Source organism: Sus scrofa, chromosome 8, assembly GCF_054392235.1.
Source record: "Sus scrofa isolate SSC_HxYL_T2T_F1_AM1 chromosome 8, Sscrofa_HxYL_maternal_Yorkshire_Landrace_v2.0, whole genome shotgun sequence".
Classification (NCBI taxonomy): domain Eukaryota; kingdom Metazoa; phylum Chordata; class Mammalia; order Artiodactyla; family Suidae; genus Sus; species Sus scrofa.
The window spans coordinates 124,929,047-124,955,748 of NC_139390.1; the positions used below are offsets into that span (position 1 = coordinate 124,929,047).

The following is a 26,702-nucleotide window of genomic DNA, read 5'->3' on the forward strand; positions in this document are numbered from 1 at the left end:
TTCCTTTGATAATACTATTTCTACCTCTAAAAACTTGATGAAATAAAAACATTAAGAAACTATTTGCATCAGGATATTGTTTGGCATCTATACAAGGCATTAAATGGGCATGCATTTGTTTCCTGCAGGCAGAACCTTTTATGTTTTCAAGAAAGCATTAATACCAAGAAAAATACTTTGATCCCCAGAATAAGAAGTTCAGAGGAAACACAGAAGCTACCAAGACATTTTCTTGCTCACAGGAAGCTGACCTAGAGCTTATATTGGACAGAACCTCAGGAGATCTCAGATATGGTAGGTAGCCTACAAAATACGCTCTGTGGAGTAAGGAGAGAAAGGCCTCAGCAAAACACACTTCTTTTATGGTAAAGGGACTGCAGATTTATTTTTTCCTCCCCCACGAACTTTTAGAAATAATAAGAGATACAGAGGCAGAAAAACATCTGACCTTTAAAAAATGAAAAGTACCAGAGTAACAATAATAATTTTAAATGAGAATGATACAAATTGGATAAATTCTCCTGATGAGGACAAGCAAGTCCATGGTAAATAGAGTAACTGATGCCCACTTCAGTCATTACAAAACTCTCTTACATACAACTTCTGTAAGTTGTTCACACAGCTTTTGAACATCTGTTAAGTCCCCCTGGTGATGTGAGGAGCAAATTAAGAGCAGACATGATGAGTTTACATACAAAGCAGTAAATAAAAACAGACCAAGTGATGATTTTTTAAAACCACCCATATGAGATTAAACAATTTCCTGATGGGGATGATACTAGAGTCATGTTAGGAGGGAGGATGATCATCATGAGTTTCATCCAATTAGTCAGAATGTAAAGTGAAAAACTTTTTAAAAAGACGATTTTTTCTACTGTGATGACTTTTATGATCTGTGTACCCTTTATGTTCCCAGTGCCTGGTATACTGGCTGGCACACAATAGGTACTCAAGTAAGTGTTTCTGCAATAGAACTGTGGAGTTGAGACTGGCTCATGTGAGCCTGTGACAAAGAAAACAGGAGTTTAGAAAGAACCCAGAGACAACCAGATTGGGTGAAAGGAAAAATCTCACACGGAGTATAAAGGAATTCCTCCTGAGCTGGCCTAGCAGATATCAGCAACAACCATTAGTCATACAACAGGTAGCTGGGGTCAAACACGACCCCAAAAGGACGCTGAAAGACTTGTTTTTAAAACGTAACTCACCATTTCCTTTCTAGGTACCTCACTGACTTTCTAAAAGGGTCTATAGGAAATCTTGAATTTTACAAAAGCAAAAGCGAAATGACGACGGCAACAGGGAGGTCGCATTTTCTTACCTGTTGGCAGTGGCATCTCCGGTTGAAATAATTCTGGATTAAATATTGTATGATTCAAAGGATCCAAATGAAACATCTATAAAAAGGAAAATTTAAATATTTCAATCATTTTTCCAACACAGATTTAAAAATCTGACCTTGTAGCACCTAAAACTTAATTATAGGAACACAGATTAAGGCTGAAAACAAAAATCTGAAAACATTTCAAATCAGGATTTTTAAAATGTGTTAATGAGACCTAGCTAACTTCACATGTATATAGAATCTGACATGGGGTTGGGCTATGTTTATGTGACAGAGGGATTGCAGAAGAATGACCCAGCTATAAAGTCCACAGAGGGCAGGACCGAATGTCACCTGCTCATTGGTATATCTTCAGGGCCCAGTATATGTTTTTCAGAGTGGATACTTTAGTATTTGTTGAATGAATGATTTAAAGACTGTACTCTCTTAGAAATATAAGCATAAGAATATAGGAAATCTTTCTTTTATGCTGAAAAATAAACTCCTCTAGCCATCCAACTTCAAGACCTGAAAGAATTAGACAGCAGCCCTAGAACAATTTACAGGAAAACTGAAAATACAACTTAGTCCAAGGAGCAGATAATTGAGCACAGAACTCCTTCATTGTTTTCCACCTTTATTCATCTAGCAAAATGCAAAATAACTGGGATTTAGTAGGTGTGGTAGTCCGAATGATGCTTTTCCCACCCATGCTCCCAAGACACCCACAATCCTTAGCCCCAGAACTTATCAGTGCTATCTCATATAGCAGAAGGGATTTTGAAGATGTTATCAGGGTAGGAATGTAGAGGTGGGGAGATTATCCTGAATTATCCAAGTGGCCCCCTTGGAAGGGATGCAGGAGATCAAAGTGAATGGTAGGTGATGTGACAAGGGAGCCAAGAGGTTGGAGTGATGGAAGAGGTCATAGCCAAGAGAAACAGGCAGCCTCTAGAAGCTGTAAAAAATTAAGGGACGCTTTCAGAAGGAATGCAGCTCTGCCAACACCTTGATTTTAGACTTCTCACCTCCAGATTGTGAGAGAATAAATTTGAATTTTTTAAACTACTAAATGTGTGGCAATTTGGGCAGTGGCACCAGAAAACTAATACAGGGGGCAACCAATCTATTTTGATGGAATTATATTCTATCTTGATAAGTTACTAATTGCATATCTCCAAAGAAACACTTTCTTTCCACTCAGTTCATTCAGGATTTAATATTCATATTTCTGAGTATGGCATTTATTTCAACCCAAATAAGTCATCTGTGAAGTATCTGTGCTACAGCACAGAAACAAACATTTTTCATGTTTTATAATTCACTAGGTAGTAAAAGTGCTGAGCTGTGTTTTTGTTTTAAAGAAACACTGATATTTTACTCCTTTTCTTTATTAGTATATTATTGGACATTCTTGGGTACCTAAGAATCTCGTATGCCTAGTTAAATCAAAAGTAATAAACATAGTGTTTAAATAAAGAACATTTCAGATCCAGATGTGAGGTATGCAAATTTTTAATTGAGGAACAATAAATGTGCTCCACTTCAATGCCTAAGAGTAAAGTTCATCTACACAATTCACTGTTTGCTGAAAAGGAAATAAAGGAATGAAAAAAACACATAAAATGGGCCCCACTTTACAGAGAGAATTCACCAGTCTCAGAGCAGAAAAGATGACCCAGCAGAAAAAAAAAATCTTTCCTATGGTCCTGCAGGTGGCTAAAAAAGATCGGTTAAAGGGTAAAAACTCAGACAAGAAGAGTGAAGCTGTGTTGTGTGCTGCAGCTTGCACTGAGTATTAGGTCACAGGTAGGGAGTAAACGTCAGAATATATTAAAACACTGAGGCTCTCTCACTGAGGACATGTAAACTTCAGGAAATATATACCATTAATCTTGAGACAAGGAAAAAAAAAAAAACCCAAAATTCAAGGACCTCTCTCTTCAAAAATGGAACTATCAGAATATGCCCCACCCCTGTTGCTGATGATCACAAAAATGCCCACATAAGAAAAGCTTTCGAAATGAATGTTTTTTTAGCAGTTTTACTCTTGTGTGGCACAAAGGACCATCTCTTGCTGATAGGATTTCCTGTGCATAGACAGGAAAGCAGGGTTTAAAACTTAGCAGACCAACCCTATGGCTGGTTAGATTGCCTTTAATTGTTAGAGATAACATATTAAAAGCGAAAGGTAAAACACAGGTTTTTGATTAACATGAGTAGCCATAATGTAATCAAAGAAAGCGTTCCTAGATTTATCCAACATCACCATTTGTACAATAAAATTCAAAAGGAACATCTTAATGTGAAAAGCAATGCACACTTGTTCTTTCTAAATCAATCAGAGTGTTATCAAGAGTAATCAATGCTATGTAAGTCTATTTTCTTTAAAAAAATAATATGAAATCTCTTAAAAATATTTCACTTTTGATTTTCTGATTCTCTCCATGCACAAATTTGGGAAATCTATTTTTTAGGTGGCTAAAGTTTAAGTGTGAAATGGTATGAATCTCGGACCAGGGTGTCTTGGTACCTCGTGTTCCTTTTCTTTGTCTAGCCTAGCAAACTACATCTTCCAATCTCCGCTTACATAGATTTTCTTCCAGTCTCCATAACCCTGCCTTTCTTTCCAGCAGCACAAGATTGATCCCTCTCAACATTTTTGTCCCATTGTGTGCAGACTACCACTATAGCATTTATCACCACATGGAAACTATTTATGTCTCTGTCCCTATTAGAATGGCAGCTTCCTGAAATGTGTCACATTTTTGTACCCCTCCTTAGCCAATATTCTGGTCCATAATATTGCCTCAACAAATAGCTCCTCAGTGAATAAATCTCTGAATTTAAAATACTTCTAAATATTTAATACTGCCATTGTAATTATTCCAGAATCTGAAAATCAACTTGCAGATAATTCGATATATGTTTTATATATATATCCCTATATATTATGTACAGAGCAAAATATTAAGAACAAAGATTTGTTGGACTATTCAACATTTCCACAGACTTGAAAATTTTCAAGTAAAATTTAGGAGGCAAAAAGGACACTGGTATCTCTTCATAATTGCTGATATCATTATAATGAAGTTTTATGTACATTCATGAGGCAGGGGGAGCTAAGTGATTCCTCAGGTTTTAAGAGCAGCTAGCACGTAACATTTCTGAATTCCAAGTCCTTTTCACCACACCAATTTGCCTTCTCTTTAGATGAGTTTTAAATAAATATTTTGTGTTCTCCCACAAAAATGACATGTACAGGAGTTCCCATTGTGGCTCAGGTTAAGAACCTGACATAATCTCCATGAGGATGTGGGTATCTGGATCCCTGGCCTTGTTCAGTGGGTTAAGAATCTGGTTTTACTGTGACCTACTGTGTACGTCACAGACATAGCTTGGATCCTGTGTTGCTGTGGCTGTGGTGTAGGCCAGCAACTGTAGCTCTGATGCAACCCCTAGCCTGGGAACTTCCAAACGCTGCAGGTGCAGCCCTAAAAAAAAAAAAAAGTTCAAATCCTAATCCTTAATACCTGTGAATGTGACTTTATTTAGAAAAAGGACCTTTGCAGATGTAATCAAGTTAAGATGAGGCCATACTGGAGTTTCCGTCATGGCTCAGTGGTTAACGAATCCAACTAGGAACCATGAGGTTGTGGGTTCGATCCCTGGCCTTGCTCAGTGGGTTAAGGATCCGGCACTGCCATGAGCTGTGGTGTAGGTTGCAGATGCAGCTCGGATCCCGTGTTGCTGTGGCTCTGGCATAAGCGGGCGGCTACAACTTTGATTCGACCCGTAGCCTGGGAACCTCCATGTGCCATGGGAGCAGCCCAAGAAAAGGCAAAAAGACAAAAAAAAAGAAAAAAAAAAAAAAGATGAGGTCATACTGAAGAATGGGCCCTCGATCCAATGACTGGTACTCTTATAAGAGAAAAGAGGGAGAGACTTGGTTACAGAGACACAGAGGAGACAAAGGGAAGGCCAGTATGTTGCGCTACCAGCCAAGGAATGCCAGGGGCTGCCAGTAACCACCAGAAGCCGGGGAAGAGGCACACAAGATTGTCCTTCAGAACATCTACCCCATCCTGATTATCATCCTGCTGCTGGAACTCTGGCCTCCCAACCTGCTGGAGACTGTATCTCTGTTGTTTCAAGCCACCCAGTTTGTGGTAATCTGTTACAGTAGCCTTGAGAAACTAATACAGCAGTTATCGTTTGACCTGTAGCATATATAATTTTTATGCAACAATATGTGTGATAACTTGGTTTAAATTACTCATTTGCATGTCCTCTCTGACCTTAACATGGAACAGCAGCAAAAACAATGTAAAAGAAAAAAAAAATTTAACCAATTTTAGAGTTTTCCTGAGAGTTACTATAGTTGCCTATGCATATTTTAAAATATGAATACATTTACAAAAAATCATCAGTGAGATTATTATACTTACTTGATCGTGCCCTCCCAAATATGGATCGTCTTCTGCCATTCTGGAGCTGTATATCAAAAGAATACAAAGCCAAACTTAAGACTGGAATGAACCTTAAAAATCCCACTATGCACAAGTAAATTGCAATCTTCCAGTAAGACCAAATATATCCTTTTTTAAAAGACTTTAGGAGGAGGACATGGTGTAGTTCCTCTTTGGAATCTAAATTTAACAGCAGAAAGATTGCATAATCAAGGAATTACCACTTACATATATAAGCCAAAACTCTTGGGTCAACCTCACAACTAGTCTTCACCCCCTGTGTAAAAATCACAGATTAGATTTCTAAAAGGTCATTTCTTTTTCTTTTCTTTCTTTCCTTTTTTTTTTTTTTTTTTTACTTTTTAGGGCCGCACCCTCATCTTATGGAGGTTCCCAGGCTAGGGGCTGAATTGTAGCTGTAGCCGCTGGTCTATGCCACAGCAATGCAGGATCTAAGCCCCATCTGCGACCCACACCACAGCCCACAGCAACACCGGATCCTTGACCAACTGAGCGAGGCCAGGGATCAAACACGCAACCTCACGGTTACTAATCGGATTCATTTCTGCTGCGCCACAAAGGTAACTCCCAAAGGTCATTTCTTTTTGTCACCATCTAAGTTCAAGGATTCACTTAGCTTAGCTCTTTGTGTTACTTCCCAAACTTTCACCCATTCTGTGATGGTCCTAGAACTGTCTCCCCACTTTCTACATGCGACTTGAGAAGACCTCCTCAGAGGGAGTCATCTGGCTGTCACAGGGCCTGGCCAGTGCCTTGCACACAACAGGCAAAGGGCAGCTCAGTCCTCTAGAGCTTTCTGCTGCAGCAGGCCATTCCCTACCACTGTCGCAGGTGCAAAAACACTGTTCTATTACGCGTGCGCTCAAAAAGCACAAAAATAAGGACCCTTACTATCAAGGCTACAGTCTTGGATTTACTCAACCCCACCCATTAATATGCTTCAGGCCTAGCACTCTTCTGTTATGTAAAGGCCCTGAGAAGAGGGAGAGCTGCATGATCAGATAAAAAGAGTATCTAAAATCACCTGTTATTTTGGATTTACTTACTTAAGAAATACCCTTATCATTATTTTAAATATATATAGGTTATTTTTAGCTAAATTGACCTAGATCAAATTTTAGACATACTGCCTGAAAAATCAGAAGATTAAAAAAAATAGCTGAAAGTAAATATTAATTTCTGAGGCCATCAGGAAGTCTGTTTAGGGCACCTGGGTCTGGGGCTGACCCTAAGGGTCAGCTGTCTACCAAAACCTGCTGTCTCCTTTTCCACAGTAATGGAGCTGTAGCTGGAGACCTGCTCAGCCAGAGTACACCCCACATTTCTGTGGAGTTAGGGATGACAACCTGAAGAAACGCTTGCCAGTGGAACGTCCAAACTATCTGTTGTGTGCCACTTCCAGGTCTGGGCTTAGCGACCTTGAGGCGCTTCCTCTACATTTGTTTCTTCTCTTTCCTGCTGGATATATCATAGACATGGAGAAGACCTGGCTTCTCCCACTGACATGATGATGAACGGCAGTGAATACTGATGGGGATGTGAGAAAGAAAGCCACTTCTGTGCTCCTTACCCCAGCGTATTGTTGGGTCTCTGTTAAAACAGTTCAGCCATGCCTCTAATCAACATATCTCTTGGCACTCCACAATCCTCCAAAGAGGATTCCAACTTCCAAAGAAATCCTCTCTTGCTAGAGCCCTCTGTGACTGTGAGGAGTGACAAAGTGTCAGCAGGGCTCCTAGTGGGATGCAGAGCAGCACCCAGTTTCAACAAAAGGGAAAAGGGCAGCTCTGAGCTCTACAGAACAAGAACACCAAGAGAGGTGCAAGAAAATATTGTCTAGAACAAGAAGCTACTGATTGAAGATTTACAAACTGATTATGACAAACAGCTGAAAAATTACATCACTTGAAATTCAAGAGTTCTGCCGCTACTGGGTGCGTGCCTTTGGATATGTAACTAACCCACTGTGGTCTCTGCTTCTTATCTGCAAAATCAGAGACCTTGATGGGATGGGCCTGGGAAAGAAGTAAGTTTTATTGAGCTTGGAATATGTTAGTTAGCTAATAAATGCTTATCCAAAGAACGAATCACCTAAATCATAATTCTTTTAGGTACGCAAAGAATACTAGTACCCAATGTTCCACTGAAATACAGTGCTAATCCCGCTTACGACAGTCCCTGTGAAAAATCCTCATCCTTAGAATACCACAGAAGCCCAAGCTTCCAAGAAAAATATTAAGACCACTTTTTTTTTTTTTTTTTTTTGCCTTTAGACTTTTCATTAACGTGGGCTGATCACCTGAATCCTTGCAATCTTAGCCCAGAGTCTTCAAAAGCAACGGGAGACTGCTGACTTGTTCAATCAACAGAACCCGTTCAGTACCTGGATTACACTGCTTTTATCTATATTTAAGTCTGTGGATGGTTTTCTGCCCTTCAAATGTATGGACTTCATATAAGGCGGCCCTGACCCCAATTTTAAAAACTCAACTAAGTCTACTTTCTTAGAGCTGATGCGGGGTTACTGTCATGTTCACCACTGCAGGGACACCCCTTGTGAAGTTCTCTCAGTTGCAGGCCCTGTATGAAACACCCAATTAAGCACAGTCCTCCCTCCAATACTTTCCCCGTGATTTCGGCGCGAACGTATGCCGAAAGATCCTATTTTTTCTCAATTTTTAAAAAATTTTATTGAAAAAAGGTCAGAGTTTTAAAAGCCCAATGGCAGCCCAGGAGATACTGGGTGATAGTTAAAAATCTGAACTTTTACAGTCCTTGTAAGACAGTTCACTGTGAGGAGCTGAGGTAACAGTAAGCTGAGAGTGATGTCACTGTTAATTCATAATTTAAAAATAAAATGTCAAACGAAACCAAGAATTATTTGGAAAGGATGAATCACTGAGTAACATTTGCATTAGTTTTAAAGGCAGATTTTATTTCAAAAATTTGAAATACTAAGGCTTTGGAACCAAAGGATTAGGAAAGACCAGGGAAAGCCCCCACTGCCCTCCCTGCTCCCCTGGCCCTTCCCCTCACTTTCCCTTTGCACTTAGTTCTGTGCTTTTGAGGAAGGACCTTGAAACAGAAAGGGAGGTACTAGGTTGACTAGTGAGAAGATGGGCCTAAGCTCTGCATCTCTCTCTCCCAAAAAGGAGGCTTTCTGGGAAATTTTCACACCATGGAAAGGGAAATAGAACGTGTAGCTAGCTAGCAATAAATAAAATATTTTCCCAGTGAATTGTTTGTATTTCTCACACGAAAGGCATAATGCTATAACGGGCTAAGTTCTGAATATGTGCTGAGCTCTACATGAAATACCTAATGGATTATTTTCTCCACATCTGTGACAATTCTACCACTGACATCAAAGGCCAGCATAGAGAGCTTAGGCAGCAAGACCAAAGCCACAGGGTTGGACTATTTAAGGTCAAGTTAGCGGTACTCCCCTCTTTGTAACTGGGGAAATTTTCTAGGGTCTGACCTAGTCATACTTTTTCCCCAGGGCCCACTGTAAGAAAACATATTCTATTAGATTTCATTAAAAAATAACTTTTCAAACCTAGAAAAATGATTTCATGACCCCTAAACAGTTCAGAAGCTGCAATTTGAAAAACATAATTTTCGGTACCAGAAGACACAACGCGGAATCAAAGATAAAGCGTCTCCATTTTCAAGTTTATTTTCAGCCACAAAAGACGTTAAGTAGGTGTAATTTTAATACCTCATCTTGCATGAGATTACAAGAAAAAGATAAAATTATACAACATATAATTCATAGTTATATGTTGTACAACTGCTAAAAATAATAATTCAGGTCCACATATAGTAATACAGAGACTTAGTTGTAAGTCAAAGTTGTAAATTTCTATGTTTTAATTTTCTAACTTAATTACATAATTGGAAATACATATTTTTAATAGAAGAAAAAGAAAATCAAACCCTGTCCTGAATTTAAAGTTTAACTCCAACATCTTTAACAATTAATGACATACAGTGAATGAAACAAAGTAATAATGAATCAAAAATTTCAAAGCACTACTGGAATGTTCTTCATTATAAACAGAAAAAATTTAACTTTAAGGGGGCTGTTTACTTACATCTTTCTGATGATAAAGTGACTTAGGGATGATAAAAGTTAACAATGACTTTATTGGTTACTTTTCTTAGAAGAACCAATTTTTAAAAGTTTTTGAAAAAGAATAAATATTTGTGTCCTACCACATTTAGATTTATTTAAACTCATTTTCCATGTTTTTCTTCTCCTCCAATCCATTTTCAGCTCCCTATTGTTTTATTTGGGTGCAGTGTGCCAATTAACATGCAAAACAGCCACGCAATATGTACAAATACATTTTGTGCTTGGAGCTGATGTAAGATAAGCTCCCTGTTCACAATGGAATGCCAATCTAATACAACATTCAACTATTAATGCACGCAAAACTTATCGGCACAAACCTATTAAAATGATTTCATGACCCCTAAACAGTTCAGAAGCTGTGATACAAATGTTAGCCGTTTTATTAGCTAGCATAGTAAATAATATGTTTATAATAAATTATGGGAATAATAAGCAGTTAAAGTTTTCGGCACTCTGAAAAGAATCCAGTATTTTTCTCTCCCATCCTACATTTATGGGTACACTGCCACACCCTCTGCCTATTCTTATCCTTATCACTGCTTAATAAAATGTTTGCATTTTGCCTCCAAAGACATTTGGCAACGTCTGGAGACATTTTCATCTGTCACAACTGGTGGGTGCTCCCACTGTCATCTGGTATGTAGAGGTTAGAAATGCTACTAGACATCCAATAATGCACAGGGCAGCTCCTCACAGTGAAGAAATATCTGGAGTTCCCATTGTAGCTCAGCGGTTATGAACCCAACTAGCATCCATGAGAATGCGGGTTCAATCCCTGCGCTTGCTCAGTAGGTTAAGGATCCAGCGTTGCCGTGAGCTGCGGTATAGATCGCAGACAAAGCTCAGATCTGGCATTGCTGTGGCTTTGGCGTAGGCCTGTAGCTACAACTCCTATTGGACCCCTCGCCTGGGAACTTCAATATGCCGTTGGGTGCAGCCCTAAAAAAAAAAATAGAAAAAAATATCCAACCCCTAACATCAACAGTGCCAAGGATGACAAACCCAGATACATGCATCGTGTCATGACAGTGTGCTTGTTCACGTGGAGAAAGTACTAAGCTTTACTGACTACCTCCCATGAGTAAGGACTTAGAGCTAGTGCTTCCCATAGTTCAGTTAATCCTTTCAATAATCCTGGGAAATACTCCCAGGTGTGAACACTGAGGTTTACAGAGGAAAAGCCATTTGCTCAGTTTGACAGAATAATCCTTGCTCATCTGACTCCACAGACTATGATTCTATCACTTGTCTGAGAGGCAGAAGTGATTTTCCTCCTGGACTAACAACTTTATTTACTTTAATACCAGCATCTTTGCTCCAGGTCTCCTGAATGCTCAAGTTGGAGGTAGCCTACCCATGCACAGATAGCCTAAAAAGCAAAATTGAACTATGACAATACACAAAACTTAAAGGGAGTTTTTCTCGAGATAATCAAATGTGAAGGTAAAAATACCAAAGTTAATGCAAGTGGTAGTTGCTTTTTGTCTTGTTTTAAATGTCTCCTTTGTTCAAGTTCAAGGACAGAATGAGAATAAAGAGATTCTTCTCTCTGAAACATACCCATAGAACACACCATATTCACTAATGGTAAGAGAAAAGTGCATAGTATATATTTTAAATTAAGGTATGTTGAAATGCTCCTTGAACGCTCTCTTCATCAATTTAGTTATTCATTAAAAAAAAAAAATCAGGCCTACTATGTGTCAATTACCAAAGACACCAAAGTACACAAGAGTGATGCAGCATCTGTTCTCACAGAGCTAACATCTGTGGTAGATTGAAAGCAAGGGCCCAAAATTCTTTGCACCTCCACCCGACAGAAAGAAAAATCTATTTCTCCATCCCTTGAATCTTGGAAACAGAGTGAGTCAAAGTTTGAGTTTTAAATGCAGACTTTAAGAAGCTTTGCAAGGACCATTCTGCTCTCTTGGGACAAAGCTACCAGGTGAATAAGCCCTAGCCTGCTGGAGGATGAGAGACCACATGTTGCAGGGGGTGGGAGGAGTGGGGGGATGGGGGTGGAATTCCAGCTGAGGATCGCCTAGACATAACAGCACCAGCTGAGCAGCCAAAAGACTTCAGAGATCCACAGAGCCAGCCAGACCAGATGACCTAGACAGCCTACCAAATTAGGACAAATAACCAAGTTTGTATCTTCATCAGCTTTGTGCAGCAAAAGTTAACTAATGCAACAGTTTAGTAAATAAGAACACAAGCAAAAGCAATGCACCCTGGTTAAGTGGCATGGGAAATGGAGGGTATATGGGTATGGATTAGATATCTTGGTAATTCAGCAGTTACATTTTCTTTGTTGGGGTCCTATTTAGACTACCCTTTGTACTTATTTTTACTTAACTGGCCTATACGGTTTTTAACTGAACAAAAGAAACAAGTACATTAGGCAAAACTACCATGGTACAAACAAAGAAAATTAGTCCCGTTAAAACCTGGACAAAACAGAAATATTAATAAATTGCTGCTAGCTTTAAGGGGTGATATTATAAAACAAGTTAATAATGTTTTTAATCCTTTCAATTCTGTAATATATAAAACAATTCATCATTCCTATGGCAATGGGCCCAATTCCTAACTTTCTAGGTTTTGCTAACATATCATTCTCTCATGTACCCAGAGCCAAAAATTCAGTTGCCTTTTTCTCCTTTTCTATCTCACACACATCCAATAAACCAATAGTCAATGTCTGCTGATCTTTTTTCTTTGTGTTATTTCTTGTATCTTCCCCTCCTTTCCAATTTCCTTTCACTGTTACATCCTAGTTAAACCTTCCTTGCCTCATCTCTGAATCACAATAATAGCCTCTGTACTGTTCTTTCTGACTGTGGAATTTCTTCTTCCTTAAGCGTCTTTCACATTATTGCCATATTACTCAAAGGGCAAAGTTGAAAGCCCTCAACCACTCAGTATATTATATGATAAGCATCACCTTCGGAGGTTCTTAATCTTTTTTTTTTTTTTCTTTCTTTCTTTTTAGGGCCACACCTATGGCATATGGAAGTTCCCAGGCTAATGGTCAAATTGGAGCTGCAGCTGCAGGCCTAAGCCACAGTCACAAGCAACACCAGATCCAAGCTGCATCTGCCATCTATGCCACATCTTGTGGCAATGCCAGATCCTTAACCCACTGAGCGAGGCCAGAGATCGAACCCACATCCTCATGGATACCAGTCAGGTTCTTAACCCACTGAGCCACAATGGAAACTCAAGAGGTTCTTAATCTTAATTGGTGATGCTTATATAATACAATATGCTGAGTGGCTGAGGGCTTTTGACTATGTCCTAATATTATATCCTAATGAAAACCCTCTATGACAGGCAGACTGATCATTCAAAAATGCCTTGCTCATTTTCTTCTTGTGTGTTTGTTTACAGCATGCCCTGCATCCTAATGTCATCTCTCCTATTTAAACATGACTGACTCAAGTCACTATTGAAGTCCAACCTCTGCCAAAAGACCTTTTATTTCCCCTATAACCTACAGCTCTATAGTCCACATAAGGGCTATAACACTTCTGTGAATTGATGATTTTACATCCAACAAAAACACTGTTTTAATGCAATTGAACTTTATATATTTATCATCTTCTTAAGTAGATATAGATGCCTAAAAAGTACATATGAGTTTTACTTCTTTGAATTACCATTAGTAAATAAGTACTTTTAAAAAATTTTTATTACATTAATGGTAAGAAACACTGCAATTCCAGATTCTGGTTTTAGTTATGACAGTAACAATTATTCAGCTTGTCCCCTCACCATACTCAAATGTAAAACTATTAAAAAATACCTGAAGCAAAAATTTAAGACAGTGGACAAGCGACAGTATAAGACTATATACCATAAGAGAATGGAAATACTTGAGGTATGCCCCAGACTCAGTTTTTGACTGAAGGTATGTTCCAAACTATGACACAAGGAAATAGAGCCCAAATAGAGAGCAGCTATCTCACTGGGGAGAGTGTCAGAATGGATGGATATACACAGAGGGAGAAGCTCATAAATCTGCATAGGATTCATTTCTGGGCATTGGCCAAATACTAAGCTGTGCTAGTGCAGGACAAGACGCTGCAAATCCTCCTAGAAAACAGCCGCTGGGGATCCAAGTGCTGAATTGAGATTCCAGAAATTCCTGGAGCTTCTGAGAGGCACTGATGTTCTAATGATCTAGGGTGAAGAGACATCACTTAACAATCTGAACATTCATTTGTGACCCCATTAAGACCATGCAATGGGAGTAAGGGACATACTCTAGGACAAGGGCTACTCTAAATTCATCTTAATAAAACTAGGTGATTCATCAGTAAATTTATTGACTGTTACAACAAAATTCAATAGTTTCTAAGGAAGATAAAAATTCATACTCTCTATAATGTGGTATCCACAAAGTACAACAATAATAAAAAGTGACAAAACATGAAAAGAAGTAGTAAAATATGACTCAAGAAAAAAATGACACAAATGATGACATTAGCAGCCAATGCCTTTAAAAGTGCCACCAGTGATATGTTCGAGAATATAAAGGAGAAATATGGATGAAACAGATAAACAGATAGATCCCAGGAGAGAAATGAAAACCATTAAAGAAAAAGAAGCAACGGAAAATTCTAGACAAATGAAATTTCACTAGGTGGCCCTATCAGCATACTGAGCAATGTAGAAGAAAGGATCAATAAATTTGAATAAGAGTCAATAAAAACTATTCAAATAAAGCAGAGAAAAAAGGCAGAAAGAAATTAAAACACCTTTGGTGACTTAGGAGACAACATCAAATGGTCCTACATATGTGTAATTTAGAATTTGAGAGAGAAAAAATTATCTGAAGAAATAAGGATGGAGAATTTTCCAAACTTGCTTTTTAAAAAAATCAACCCATGATCTAAGAATCTCAAAGAACTCCATGATGGAAAAGCACAAATAAAACCATGGTTAGTCATATAATAGCCAAACTGCTAAAAACTAATGATAAGAAAAAAAATCCTAAAAGCATCCAGGGACAAGGGGGAACAATGATAAATAAGATGGCTGATTTATCATCAGAAACATGATGAAAGTGCTGAAAGGAAAAAACCAAACTAGTGAACATTTCTATATTCAGCAAAAATATCCTTTAAAAATAAAAGTGAAATTAACATTTTTCAAATAAACAAGAGCTGAGAGAATTCATAGTCAGCAGGTCTTCTAAAAGATATGTTAAAATTCTTCACACTGAAGGGAAATGGTACCAGACAGAAACTTGGACCTACATGAAAGTATTAAAAACATGAAAGGTGGGTAATATAAGACTTTTTTCTTGTTTGCTGTTCAAAAGAGACACTACATTTGGAGTTTATGTGGAAGTAAACTCTGTAACAATAACAACATAGAGGAAGGGAAACAGACAAATGGAAGTAAACCACTGTCAAGTTCTTACATTATATATGTCATGTTATAGTATTAATTAATGGTAGACTCAAGGATGTATATTATAATCCTTTAAGCAGCCACTTTAAAAAAATAGCCAAGGAAGGAGATAAAATGGAATTTTAAAAGAGTAAACTTGATTTATTCAAAAGACAGGAGGAAAGGAGGAAAAAAATGAATAAACAACAGGTGGCACAAATAGATAACAATTACCAAGATGTGAGGCTTAAACTCAACCATATCAATCATTACATTAAAAGGATACAGAGTAAAGTCAAGAATAAAAAAGTAGAGTTGGTCAGAATGAACAAAAAAAAAAATGCAAGATTCAGGTAAATGTTTTTCTAAAAAATATATTTTAATATTAAAGTATAAGGATGGAAAGTTATGCCAGTTACACCATGGAAATACTAAATATAAAGCAGGCTATATTAAAATATCATATGTAATAGACTTCAAGAGAAGAAATATTACCAGGGACAAGGACCAACATTTCATAAGAATGAAAGGTTAAATCACCATGGAGAAATAACATTCGGAATGCATAAGTACATATTAACAGAGCTTCAAAATACATGAAGTATAAAAAGTGGCAGAACAAAAGGAAAAAATGGAAATATCCACAATTACAGTTACTATTTTTAACACTCTTCTCTCAGTAATCCGTGAAGGAAAATCAGGAGAACATCAGTCAAGATACAGAACATTTAGGAACAGTGACATCAACCAAATTAACCTAAGTGCATACATAGAACATTCTACCAACGACTGAAGAATACTTTTCAAGTGCCCATGGAACATTCACCAAGACAGACTATATGCTGGACCATAAAAAAAGTCTCAATAAATTTCAAAGAACTGAACTCCTACAGATATGTTAACTAATGAAATGAAATTTAAAACCCAAAACAGAAATATTTCTAGAAAACCCTCAAATATATATGACTAAGTCAAGATGTTAAAATGAGGGTGTGCCTCTTAGAGTCAATAAAATAAATAGACCCTCATTACCTTGTATGAAAGACACATCTAAATTGTTGCTACATCTTGTCAACTGTAACCATGGGGGACAAAGATTTTCTTAGAGAAGTGATTAGAATGCATTACAATGCTTTCTATAAGAAATCTTTGCCTACAGTGTTTTCTTAATCATAGATGACTGAAATTTAGAGGAACAAAAAGATGTCTTAGACATTTTCTAATACTATAGTTAAGTGTCATGTATATCAAATGGCAGATTCCATCTAGATAACATTTCTTTGTGTTTCCACTAAAGTAGGGTAAAATCTGGTGAATATAAATTTGTGGACTAGAGAGGTTCTCTAAAGAGTGTAGTAAATTAGCTAAAACCTTACATGTTATAACTGATACCACTCACAGAATATTTTTGCTTCCATGTCCACATGAAAACCAATTCAATACACCTACTCAAAGTTTGAGGTCTTTCATTCAGGTCGCATTAGAAAGGGGTTTGACTTACAAGACTTTGTTCTGAACTTTTTGCTTCCACATTTCTAATTCTATAGATTTCTTCCTCCCTAGAATATGACAGTGGGGGAGGATGTTTGAATAAGAAGAGCACAGAAGCTTTTTATGGCAGTGAAAAGTATGACACCATACTCTTGTATGATACCATAATGATGGATGTACATAATTACACACTTGTCCAAACCCACAGAAGGCACAACACCAAGAATGACCCATAATGTAAACTCTGGACTTTGGGTGATTATGATGTGCCAACGATGGTTCATTGACTGCAACAAATATACTGCTGTGGTAGGGGAACACTGATGATGGAGAGAGGGTATGCTTGTGTGGGGGCCCGGTATATACGGAGAATCTCTATACCTTCCCCTCAATATTGCTGTGAAACTTAGACTGCTCTAAAAAAAATAGTCATAATTTTAAAAAATAGAGTATGACCAAATTTTAATTTCATGTCCAGCCCTTGTCTTAAGCACCATTTTGGAGTATTTGTGTTTTCAGATAGAGAAGGAAGTAGACCTCATGGATTACGGATGACAGATTAATATTCTTTTGATCAAATATAGAGAAATTGATCACATTCTCTTAAATCTGAATACGATGACTTTAGGTTTTCATATGCATTAATTCTCCTGTATCAATAAAAATATATCCTTCATGTTTTAGGAGAAAAAGACTCATCCTGTGAGCCAGCAATACCTGCTTCTATGGATATGATGACAGTAGGCCTGGAGGGAGAAAATGGTTTCTTCGAAGAAATAATCCTTCCAATTATACACCCACATAAATAAAGATTTGCAAGCATCAAAATGAAGCCTTATACAGGAGGCTATTCAGTCCATGAATCTAGATATGAAGGCCTTTCCACATTGACCACTCATATAGATAAACCCTTCAATAACATGCAGACATCAGTGTACCAGGGGGGCAGGGAGAAAGAGGTGAATCACCCTCCTTTCTGTGTATAAGGTCTGATAAGGATACTTCTTTCTCATGTGTCTCTTTGTCAGTGATCTTGGCCACTATGCAATAAATTAAACATTTACTCGGAGTTCCCTTCGTGGCTCAGCGGTTAACAAAGCTGACTAGGATCCATAAGGATGCAGGTTCAATTCCTGGCCTCACTCAATGGGTTAAGGGTCTGCCATTGCCGTGAGCTGTGGTATAGGTTGCAGACGTGGCCTGGATGGGGCACTGCTGTGGCTGTGGTGCAGGTTGGCAGCTAGAGCTCCGATTCGACCCCTAGCCTGGGAACTTCCATATGCCACAGGTGTGGCCCTTAAAAAAAAAAAAAAAAAAAGCAAAAACAAACAAAGCAAAAAAACACATTTACTCAAGCTCATAAATAACAAATTAATGTGAAAATGTAATTTATTTTTTTTTTTACTTATTTTGTTCAGTGAGGAGAATCTGAAATGAACTGCCCTTAGGGCTTTTAACCACAGGAGAGTTCATACTTATGTGAACTCATTACTAGCACCTTGGAGTACTGAATTCATTCAGGCAACTCTCGATTGTATGTGGACGAATATGAGTCATGGAGTCAACATATATGTAGTCCCAAAGTCATTAGTGAAACCTTTTTAAATGAAAGTGAAGGGTAGGAATCCTGAGTAGGGGCAGAAAGGGGGCTTTTGGTATGTTGCCAAAGTTCTATTTCTAGAATACCACCCAAGTTAAGGGTTTTCATTTTTAAAGCTGTATACGTATGACTTGTGCACAATTTTAGCTACGTGATTCTTGAACTTAGTAAAGGCTAATGTAAAGAGACAATTTTTTAAACTGAAAACATTACATTATCTCATTAGCTCTATAAAGTTATGGATTTCCATCTTGTTCAGGGTTGTATTCCCAGCACCTAGAAACTGGCACATAGGTAGGACTCAACATATATTCAAATGAATTAAAGGTTAAAGAAGAAATCCTACTCTGCAAGGGTAGAAGAGCTTTTATGAAAAAGCAAAGGTTCCCCCACACCTCCCAGCTCCAATCCACCTTTTCAGAGTGGCTGACTTTTTTAACGCTCTCAACTTTCTTTTTTACTGGGATTTTTTTTTCTTCATATCTCCAAATATAATGCTTATTGCTTTTTTCTCAATTGATAAATTTTAGACATTGTGTTCTGGCTATGACAGATGAAGAAGAGGATTCAGCTCACACCATTACCACTTCCCTATCTTCTTACTCCAAATATAGTTATGATCAGTGAGAACTTGAACCAATTTAGAATCAAAATACTGAATTCTATTTTCAATTTCTGTATCAAATGTGCCTTCAGTTTCTTTGGAGGAATATGAACATAAGTTGATAGTAGGGATAATTAATAATGAAAAGATGCAATCCCAGAAATACATGGATGTCAGGAAGAAGCTAGACTGAAACTATAAATGACAATTCATAATCCAAAAATGGACAGTTCCCAGTAATACCATACTGATAACCAAGAATTGTCTTTGTACCTTCTCCCATGCATTTTCCTCAAGCTGGCCTATCTCAATATGAAAAGAAAATCCAAAGTCTGCCAAGTAATACCATTATATCAATGAAACAAATAATTTCAGCGATAGATGCTCATTTTTAGTCTAACCCTCTCATTTTTTTTTTTTTTGTCTTTTTGTCTTTTCTAAGGCTGCACCTGCAGCACATGGAGGTTCCCAGACTAGGGGTCCAATCAGAGCTGTAGCTGCCGGCCTAAGCCAGAGCCACAGCAATGCTGGATCCTTAACCCACTAAGCAAGGCCAAGGATCGAACCCGCAACCTCATGGTTCCTAGTCAGATTAATTAACCACTGAGCCATGAAGGGAGCTCCCAAACCTCTCATTTTTTACAAGGGAGAAAATGAGAACCAGAAAAATTCATCTGCCCAGAGTCACACAGCTTAATCAATAGCACTCTCCCCCAATATCTTGCCTAGTCATTTAATTATTATTCAGGAAACTTAGTGCTGTGCGAAGAAAAAGTAAGATTAAAACCCCTGTCCTCAAGATATTTTCCATCTAGAAAGCACAAGAAATCAAGAGCACATGGACTGGGAGCACATAACTCTTTATGAGGAGGTCAGGGAGAATGGATAGAGGAAGGACAGAGAAATGACGATGGCTACCTACACTATGCCTGAAGGCACAGTGGTTAGCACAATGGCCGGGAAGAAAAGGGCACTCCTCACACAGGAAGCACATATGCAGAGGCATTCACAGTGCAAAAACCTGAGAGATGAGGAACTGAAAACTGATATGGATAGCTTAAGAAACAGGGGATGGGTGAGGAACAAGGGTGGGAGGTGAGGTGTGCACCTCGTGAAGACAATGTGGAGGTTCATTTCAGAGATATAAAGATTGTGACATGATGGAACTCATACTTCAGAAAACTGACTTTCATGTTGGAATCAGAAGCAGGAGATGATGATTTAGGAGACAGTGCAAAAATGAAAGCTAGAAATTCAATGAGGAAGAGATGAATTCTAGAGATGAGAGGAGGCTGAACTGAGGGAAGTTGGTGATGGATTGGAGGAGATAAGTGAGAAGTATGGGTTTCTAGATTTTTGGCATGGGAAATCTACCCAATGGACCATACTGAGCTAACAACTGTACTGCCTAATGTCAATGCGGTGGGTGGGAATAAAGACAAATTTGATATTGGCATACTTACTGGGACATATATATAAGGATACTTAAGAGTCTTGGCAATGGTCCATTGACAGATGATTGGATTAGGAAGATATGACATATATACACAAAGGAATACTACACAGCCATAAAAAGAACAAAATAATGCCATTTGCAGCAGCATGGATGGAACTAGAGACTCTCATCCTGAGTGAAATAAGTCAGAAAGAGAAAGACAAATACCATATGACATCATTTATACCTGGAATCTAGTATATGGCACAAATGAACCTTTCCACAGGAAAAAAAAAATCATGGACTTGGAGAACAGACTTTTGGTCACCTAAGGGGGAGGGGGAGGGAGTGGGATGGATGGGGAGCTCGGGGTTAATAGATGCAGACTATTGCCTTAGGAATGGATAAGCAAGAGATCCAGCTGTGTAGCACTGGGAACCATGTCTGGTCACTTATGATGGAGCATGATAATGGGAGAAAAAAGAATGTATCCATGTATGTGTAACTGGGTCACCATGCTGTGCAGCAGAAAATTGACAGAACACTGTAAACCAGCCAAAATAGAAAAAATAAAAATCATATTAAAAAATTAAAAAATAGAAGTTCCCATCATGGCACAGCAGAAACGAATCCAACTAGGAAGCACGAGGTTGTGGGTTCGATCCCTGGCCTTGCTCAATGGGTTAAGGATTCGGCACTGCCGTGTAGGTCACAGATGTGGCTTGGATCTGGCGTTGCTGTGGCGGTGGTGTAGGCTGGTAGCTGTAGCTCCAATTAGAGCCCTGGCCTGGGAACCTCCATATGCCCTAAAAAGCAAAATAAAATAAAAAATTAAAAATAGTAACAAAAAAGTCTCAGCAATGAAAGTATTATGTTCTATGGCTTGCCTTGAATGACTGAACTCCATCAGTTTAACAGATGTCTAGTATCTATACCACAACTGCAGCCCAGATCATCCACCTATTTCAATACAGGATTGAACTATCCCTCTAAACAACTTGGCCTAATTCCTATTTGGCTATTACTGTAGACTTTCTAAGAGAAAAGGATACTTTCCCCGCCCATCATAAAAAAGAACTTCAAGGTAAAGGACTGATAAGGAAATGTTTTAAAATAGTCAGGAAATATTAAAATATTTCAAGGTGTGCTTGTTAAATTTAGTTGAATGTCTAAAACGGGAAACTGGATAAACACATGGAGAAACCATAAAGACATTATATCAAATAAATGTTATGATATTGCATGAGAGCAAGGAAGTGCATTTAACTGCTGTCAGATACCCTGCTTTTGATTTTAATTTCCCACATGTACTAAGGTTTGCTTAAGAGAACTGACTTCAGAATGTGGGGGAAATGGCCATTGTTTTCCATTAATCAAAAGTAGGATAAGCCATAGTGAAACGTCTATAAAAAAATTCTGTTCAAGAGCAACCTCTTGGAGTTCCCTTCGTGGCGCAGTGGTTAACAAATGTGACCAGGAACCATGAGGTTGCTGGTTCGATCCCTGGCCTTGCTCAGTGGGTTAAGGATCTGGCATTGCCATGAGCTGTGGTGTAGGTTGCAGATGTGGCTCGGATCCCACATGGTTGTGGCTCTGGCGTAGGCCGGCGGCTACAGCTCCAATTGGACCCCTAGCCTGGGAACCTCCCTATGCCGTGGGAGCGGCCCTAGAAAAGGCAAAAAAAAAAAAAAAAAAAAAAAAAAAAAGCAACCTCTTTCTCATTCCTTTCATTATGACCTTCCCCTTCTCACCCATGATATATAGAATTTATCCTTATCTCTAGAATTTTGATTCACTTTCTAGATTATTTTTCTTTTTTGCAGTTTAATCAATAATAAAGTTCAACATCTAACTTTACAAAGGACTCTCCCCCAATCTTTATCTAGGTTTTTGAAATTGAAATATAGTGGTGTACAGCAAAGTGACTCAGTTATTTACATATATATTCTTTTGCAGATCCTTTTCCATTTTAAGTTATTAAAGATACTGAATATAGTTCCCTATGCTAAACAATTACTCCCTAATGTTTATCTATTTTATACACAGTAGTGTGTATCTGTTAATCCCAAATTCTTTAGGTATGTTTTGACGAAATTTTTCTATATTAAGTTTAACTTTTATTCTTTAGCTTCATGTTTCCTTCTTTCTACTTTAAGTGTACTCTATATGAAGAGCCATTCATATTCCTTCCAGCTTTCCACATTGTCTTTATTTTAACTTTATAAGCCATAAAGCTGCATGTATTCGATAGAGGACATTATACTTGATGCTGTACACTGCAAGAGATTGGTTTCTCCTTTGACTTCACACCTTATTTGAAGGATACGTATGCCCTGACACTTTTAAAAATCATCTTAATGATAAAATACCAATAAATGGTTGACTCCTAGAAAATAAACCAACACCTATGTTAAGAACTGGTAGTCAAAGAAGAAGTTCTTCAAACATTAATAAAACATGTGTCAGGGATTCATGTTAAAACACTAAAAAAATAGTAATTTTTCCATTCCTAAAATTCTTGTCTCAGAAGGTATATTTTCTAAGACAAGTAATTTATTTTCACTATCTACATGAACTGCAGGCTTGGACACAGAACCCATGAACAGGTAGACTGATGGCGAATCTAACAAATGAACATTTAAATTTTTTCTTCTTTCATGCTTAATATATGTTAAAATTGATTTCTGGAGATAAAAATGAAGGATATGTATGCCCTGACACTGAAATATCATATCATATGTTTAGAGAACCACATGAAAATAATTTTTTTTAAATAACTGCTATTTTTTCAACAAATTTATTAATCAAAATTTTTTAATGTTAAACTCTTTCTATTGAAATGTACTTAACATTATGTAGGTTTTGTATTTTTTACTTAAGTTAGCAAAAGAGGAAAAGTTTATCTACAAATGCTTAGGGAGCCTCATATATCAAAAAGCTTGAATCTAAGAAAAATCAAAAGATTTATTCTCCAGTACAAAATGCTTGGATTGTTCACACATTTTTTACTAGTAAAGAGTGGGATGATGTTATGGCTTTTTTTTTTAAATTTATGCCAAGAAGCTGTAGATTGAGCTGATTATGTAATGGAACATGGCAAACTTTATTGTTCTCTGCAAGTCTTCTCACAGGGAAACTACAGGCAGAGTAATTGGGTTAGTCTGTTACTGTAACAAACACTGCTGCTCTTCACTTTTCAGAGTACTTTTCAACAATGACAGCTTTCAGAGGCACCTGTATTTAAGTAAACACTTAGCTTCTTTCTCAGTTTGTTTCCAACAACAAAAATATGTATTTGTAGACAACTTTTCAAATTAATTTTTAAAACTTGAGTGTACAGCTGTAAAGTGATTTGAAGAGAGGTCAGGCCTGAACACAGAATTAAGGGGACAGCAAGACAGAGTGGACTGAAGTTAGCTGTTTTCCATAAAATGGTTCTGATTCTCCTGAATCCAGGACTTGGGAGTGTTGCACTGCGTCCTTTCTTAGTCTGGATGGTATATTTCATTTTATAAATCGTGTCCACAGAGAATAAGTGGTTAGATTCAGAGGTTCAAGGGCAATTTTCTGAAAATGCTACAAATAAGAAATTAATAAAACCCTTCCATGATGAGGCACCAGGTTTACAGTGCTGCAAAATGACGGAAGTATGAAAGTGGAAAGTACAGTGAACCTTGTGGACTGCCTGCTTGTTCCTGAGGTTTTCCAGCTGTAACGGCCCCCTCCCCAATTTTTTAATAGGTTATAACTATTTAATTCTAGATGTCATAACATAGTTTGCTTTTACTTTCTGATTGATTAATTTAGATATGCTTTAACAATCTTTGGATTACAAAGCAGTGCTTGTAGCAGGTTCCTTTTTTGAAGATACTAGTACTGAAATTACAGTTTCAATGGAGCTCAGAGAAATTCTGCATAGCCAAAAAGTTACAGTTTTCACCTGTACAGCACTTTTATCACTTCAATTACTTTATTACCTTGCTTGCTAAGTGCCTCTAAAACATTGAAACTAAAGGCTATTTTTTTTTCTAATTCATAAACTTCTCCTTCAGAATGAAATGCTTCCCTTTTGGAACACACAGGGTACTTTTTAATAAATCGCCTGTTCTGGTAAATTTCAAATGCTCTTTAGATAAGAATATGATACATAGGAAGCAAGAATGAATTTTTGGCTTCTTCTTCCCAGAAGGCAAGGTAAAATAGTGTAATTTTTGTTCCTTGCAGAAAATAAGAGCTCCCCTTTTTTAAACAAACAAGACAAAGCAAAACTTAAAAGATTCCTTTATTCAACAGTTATTGATTGCTTACTTTGTATCAACAAGCACAAAGTTAAGCATCAAATATTTCTTTGTCAGTACAGATCAGATGTGATTTCTTTTTAGCTGCAACTATGGGATTTTGATTCTCTCAGTTATTTTCCTCTCCCTTTAAAAGAATAAGCCATTTAGAATCTTTACACTCTTCTTTAAAGTTCCATCAGTCAGAATTCTTTTTCACAGTTTAAAGAAATCTACAGATTTATCACTATCTGTTGAAAGTATAGGTCAGAGTAAAAGCTGATTTTGGGCCTAATGGTGAAGTGTAAAAGACAAACAATAAGCCAGTCTGTAATGGGGAATTATGCCATCCATTTCGTTATTCTAATTTCAAAAACAGGAAAAAAATTAAGGCAGATAAAACTGGTACTGCTGATAATTAAATCTATCCATCACTGCAAAAAAAAAAATATATATAAGGAGAGAATATTAACTGATTTCTTTTAAAAACTTAAAATATTGTGATAAAAATTTAAATACAATGATTTTTTTATGATTAATACTCCAAATTTAATAAATACTGCCATTCATAATGAAGACTCTTGAAGAGTCTACACTCTTTAACAAATCACACCTTATATCACGTTTTTGTAAACCTACTAGGGTTTGAATTTTTTTGTTGTGAAACAATAAGATTTTATTTTACAACTTATTTTCTAAACTATTAGCTGACATTCAAGGGTAGGTCTACCAACCTCACCTGAAAATATGAAAGCACATTAGTCTACATTAGTCTACAGCCAGGAATCCTCTGTAAAACAACAGACAACAGAGACCAAAGGTATGAAACAATGTCATCACTGTGAAAAGAATACTACTTTTCTTTTTTTAAAAATCTAACAGTGAGGCACTGGATACTCATTAATGAAATACCACAAGGATAAATGTCCTGGTAACATTACCCTAACTATTAACTCTGCCAAATTATCTGATTTCAAATATTAATCTTTTTAAATAAGCACATATACACATCCACAGTCAAGGAGCCAAACTGCCTTGCTAAACTATGTCACAAGTCCTGACTTTCCTGAGGATGAATGAATGCCTCCATCTTTAAAACCCTCACGGTCTCATCCACAATGACAGAGTCAGCTCAAAGGGATATGTATGCTTCCGATGATGTACCTGCTCACCTCTAAGAACACTATAGGGGAATACAGTATTTATGGGAGATACAAGAGAGCAAATGAGAATTCATTACCAGAAAGCCAGGTAAATTGCTTCAGTACAGTTTACTGGCTACCAAGAAGCAGCTGTCAATTAACTCTGATCAGACCTAAGTGTAGATGGAAAAGCAGCACATTTAAAAGTGTCCCCCAGCACTAAAATTCTATCCTTCCTTCTCCTCCTCCTCCTCTTAAAACATAAAGCAATCACACCACTTCATATGATTCATATTATAAAAAGAAAACCAATCAGCCAAACAAAATAACCTTCCAACCCAAAGTAAGGTAAATTGGTGAGAAATTTCATGTAGCCATTGATTCTTATACACCATCCCTGCTAATGTGATTCTAGTTCAATCTATAGACTAGAAGAGCATAATCTGGGTATTTACTATTATTGGTTAAACAACTCTGCCTTTCCAAATACACTTCCTACTGCAGTCATCTCTATGCTCACAACAGCACATCAGTAATAAGTTCTGAAGAAGAAAAAGATGGTATTTGACTATCAAGAATCAGTACAGAAACTCAGATACCGTTTTTTAAATTCATTGTCTTAAAATGTCAACTACTGTTCTTACTTCTCCCAAGTTCAAATTAATTGAAGGTTATGAAGTAACTATTCCCCCAGAAGCCAGAACTTTCACCTCTTCTGAACAGGGGAATACCTCTCATAAATTAGTTAAAAATAAGTGCCTGCTGATTGAATGATTGCCCAAGATTCCTGTAGCTGCCAATTCC

General features: G+C 37.4%; 1 protein-coding gene across 9 annotated transcripts in view; it reads right to left on the reverse strand.

The window, feature by feature from the left end:
- NFKB1 (nuclear factor kappa B subunit 1) overlaps positions 1–26,702 on the reverse strand; it is a 147,209-nt gene that overhangs the window by 86,936 nt on the left and 33,571 nt on the right. For 8 of the 9 annotated variants that reach the window (XM_084971097.1, XM_084971095.1, XM_084971096.1 and 5 more), the window contains exons 2-3: positions 5,773–5,818; positions 1,322–1,397 (exon numbers count right to left, since the gene is read on the reverse strand). In XM_084971097.1, coding sequence (XP_084827223.1) covers positions 1,322–1,397; positions 5,773–5,818 — 122 coding nt within the window. 9 annotated transcript variants of the gene reach the window in all.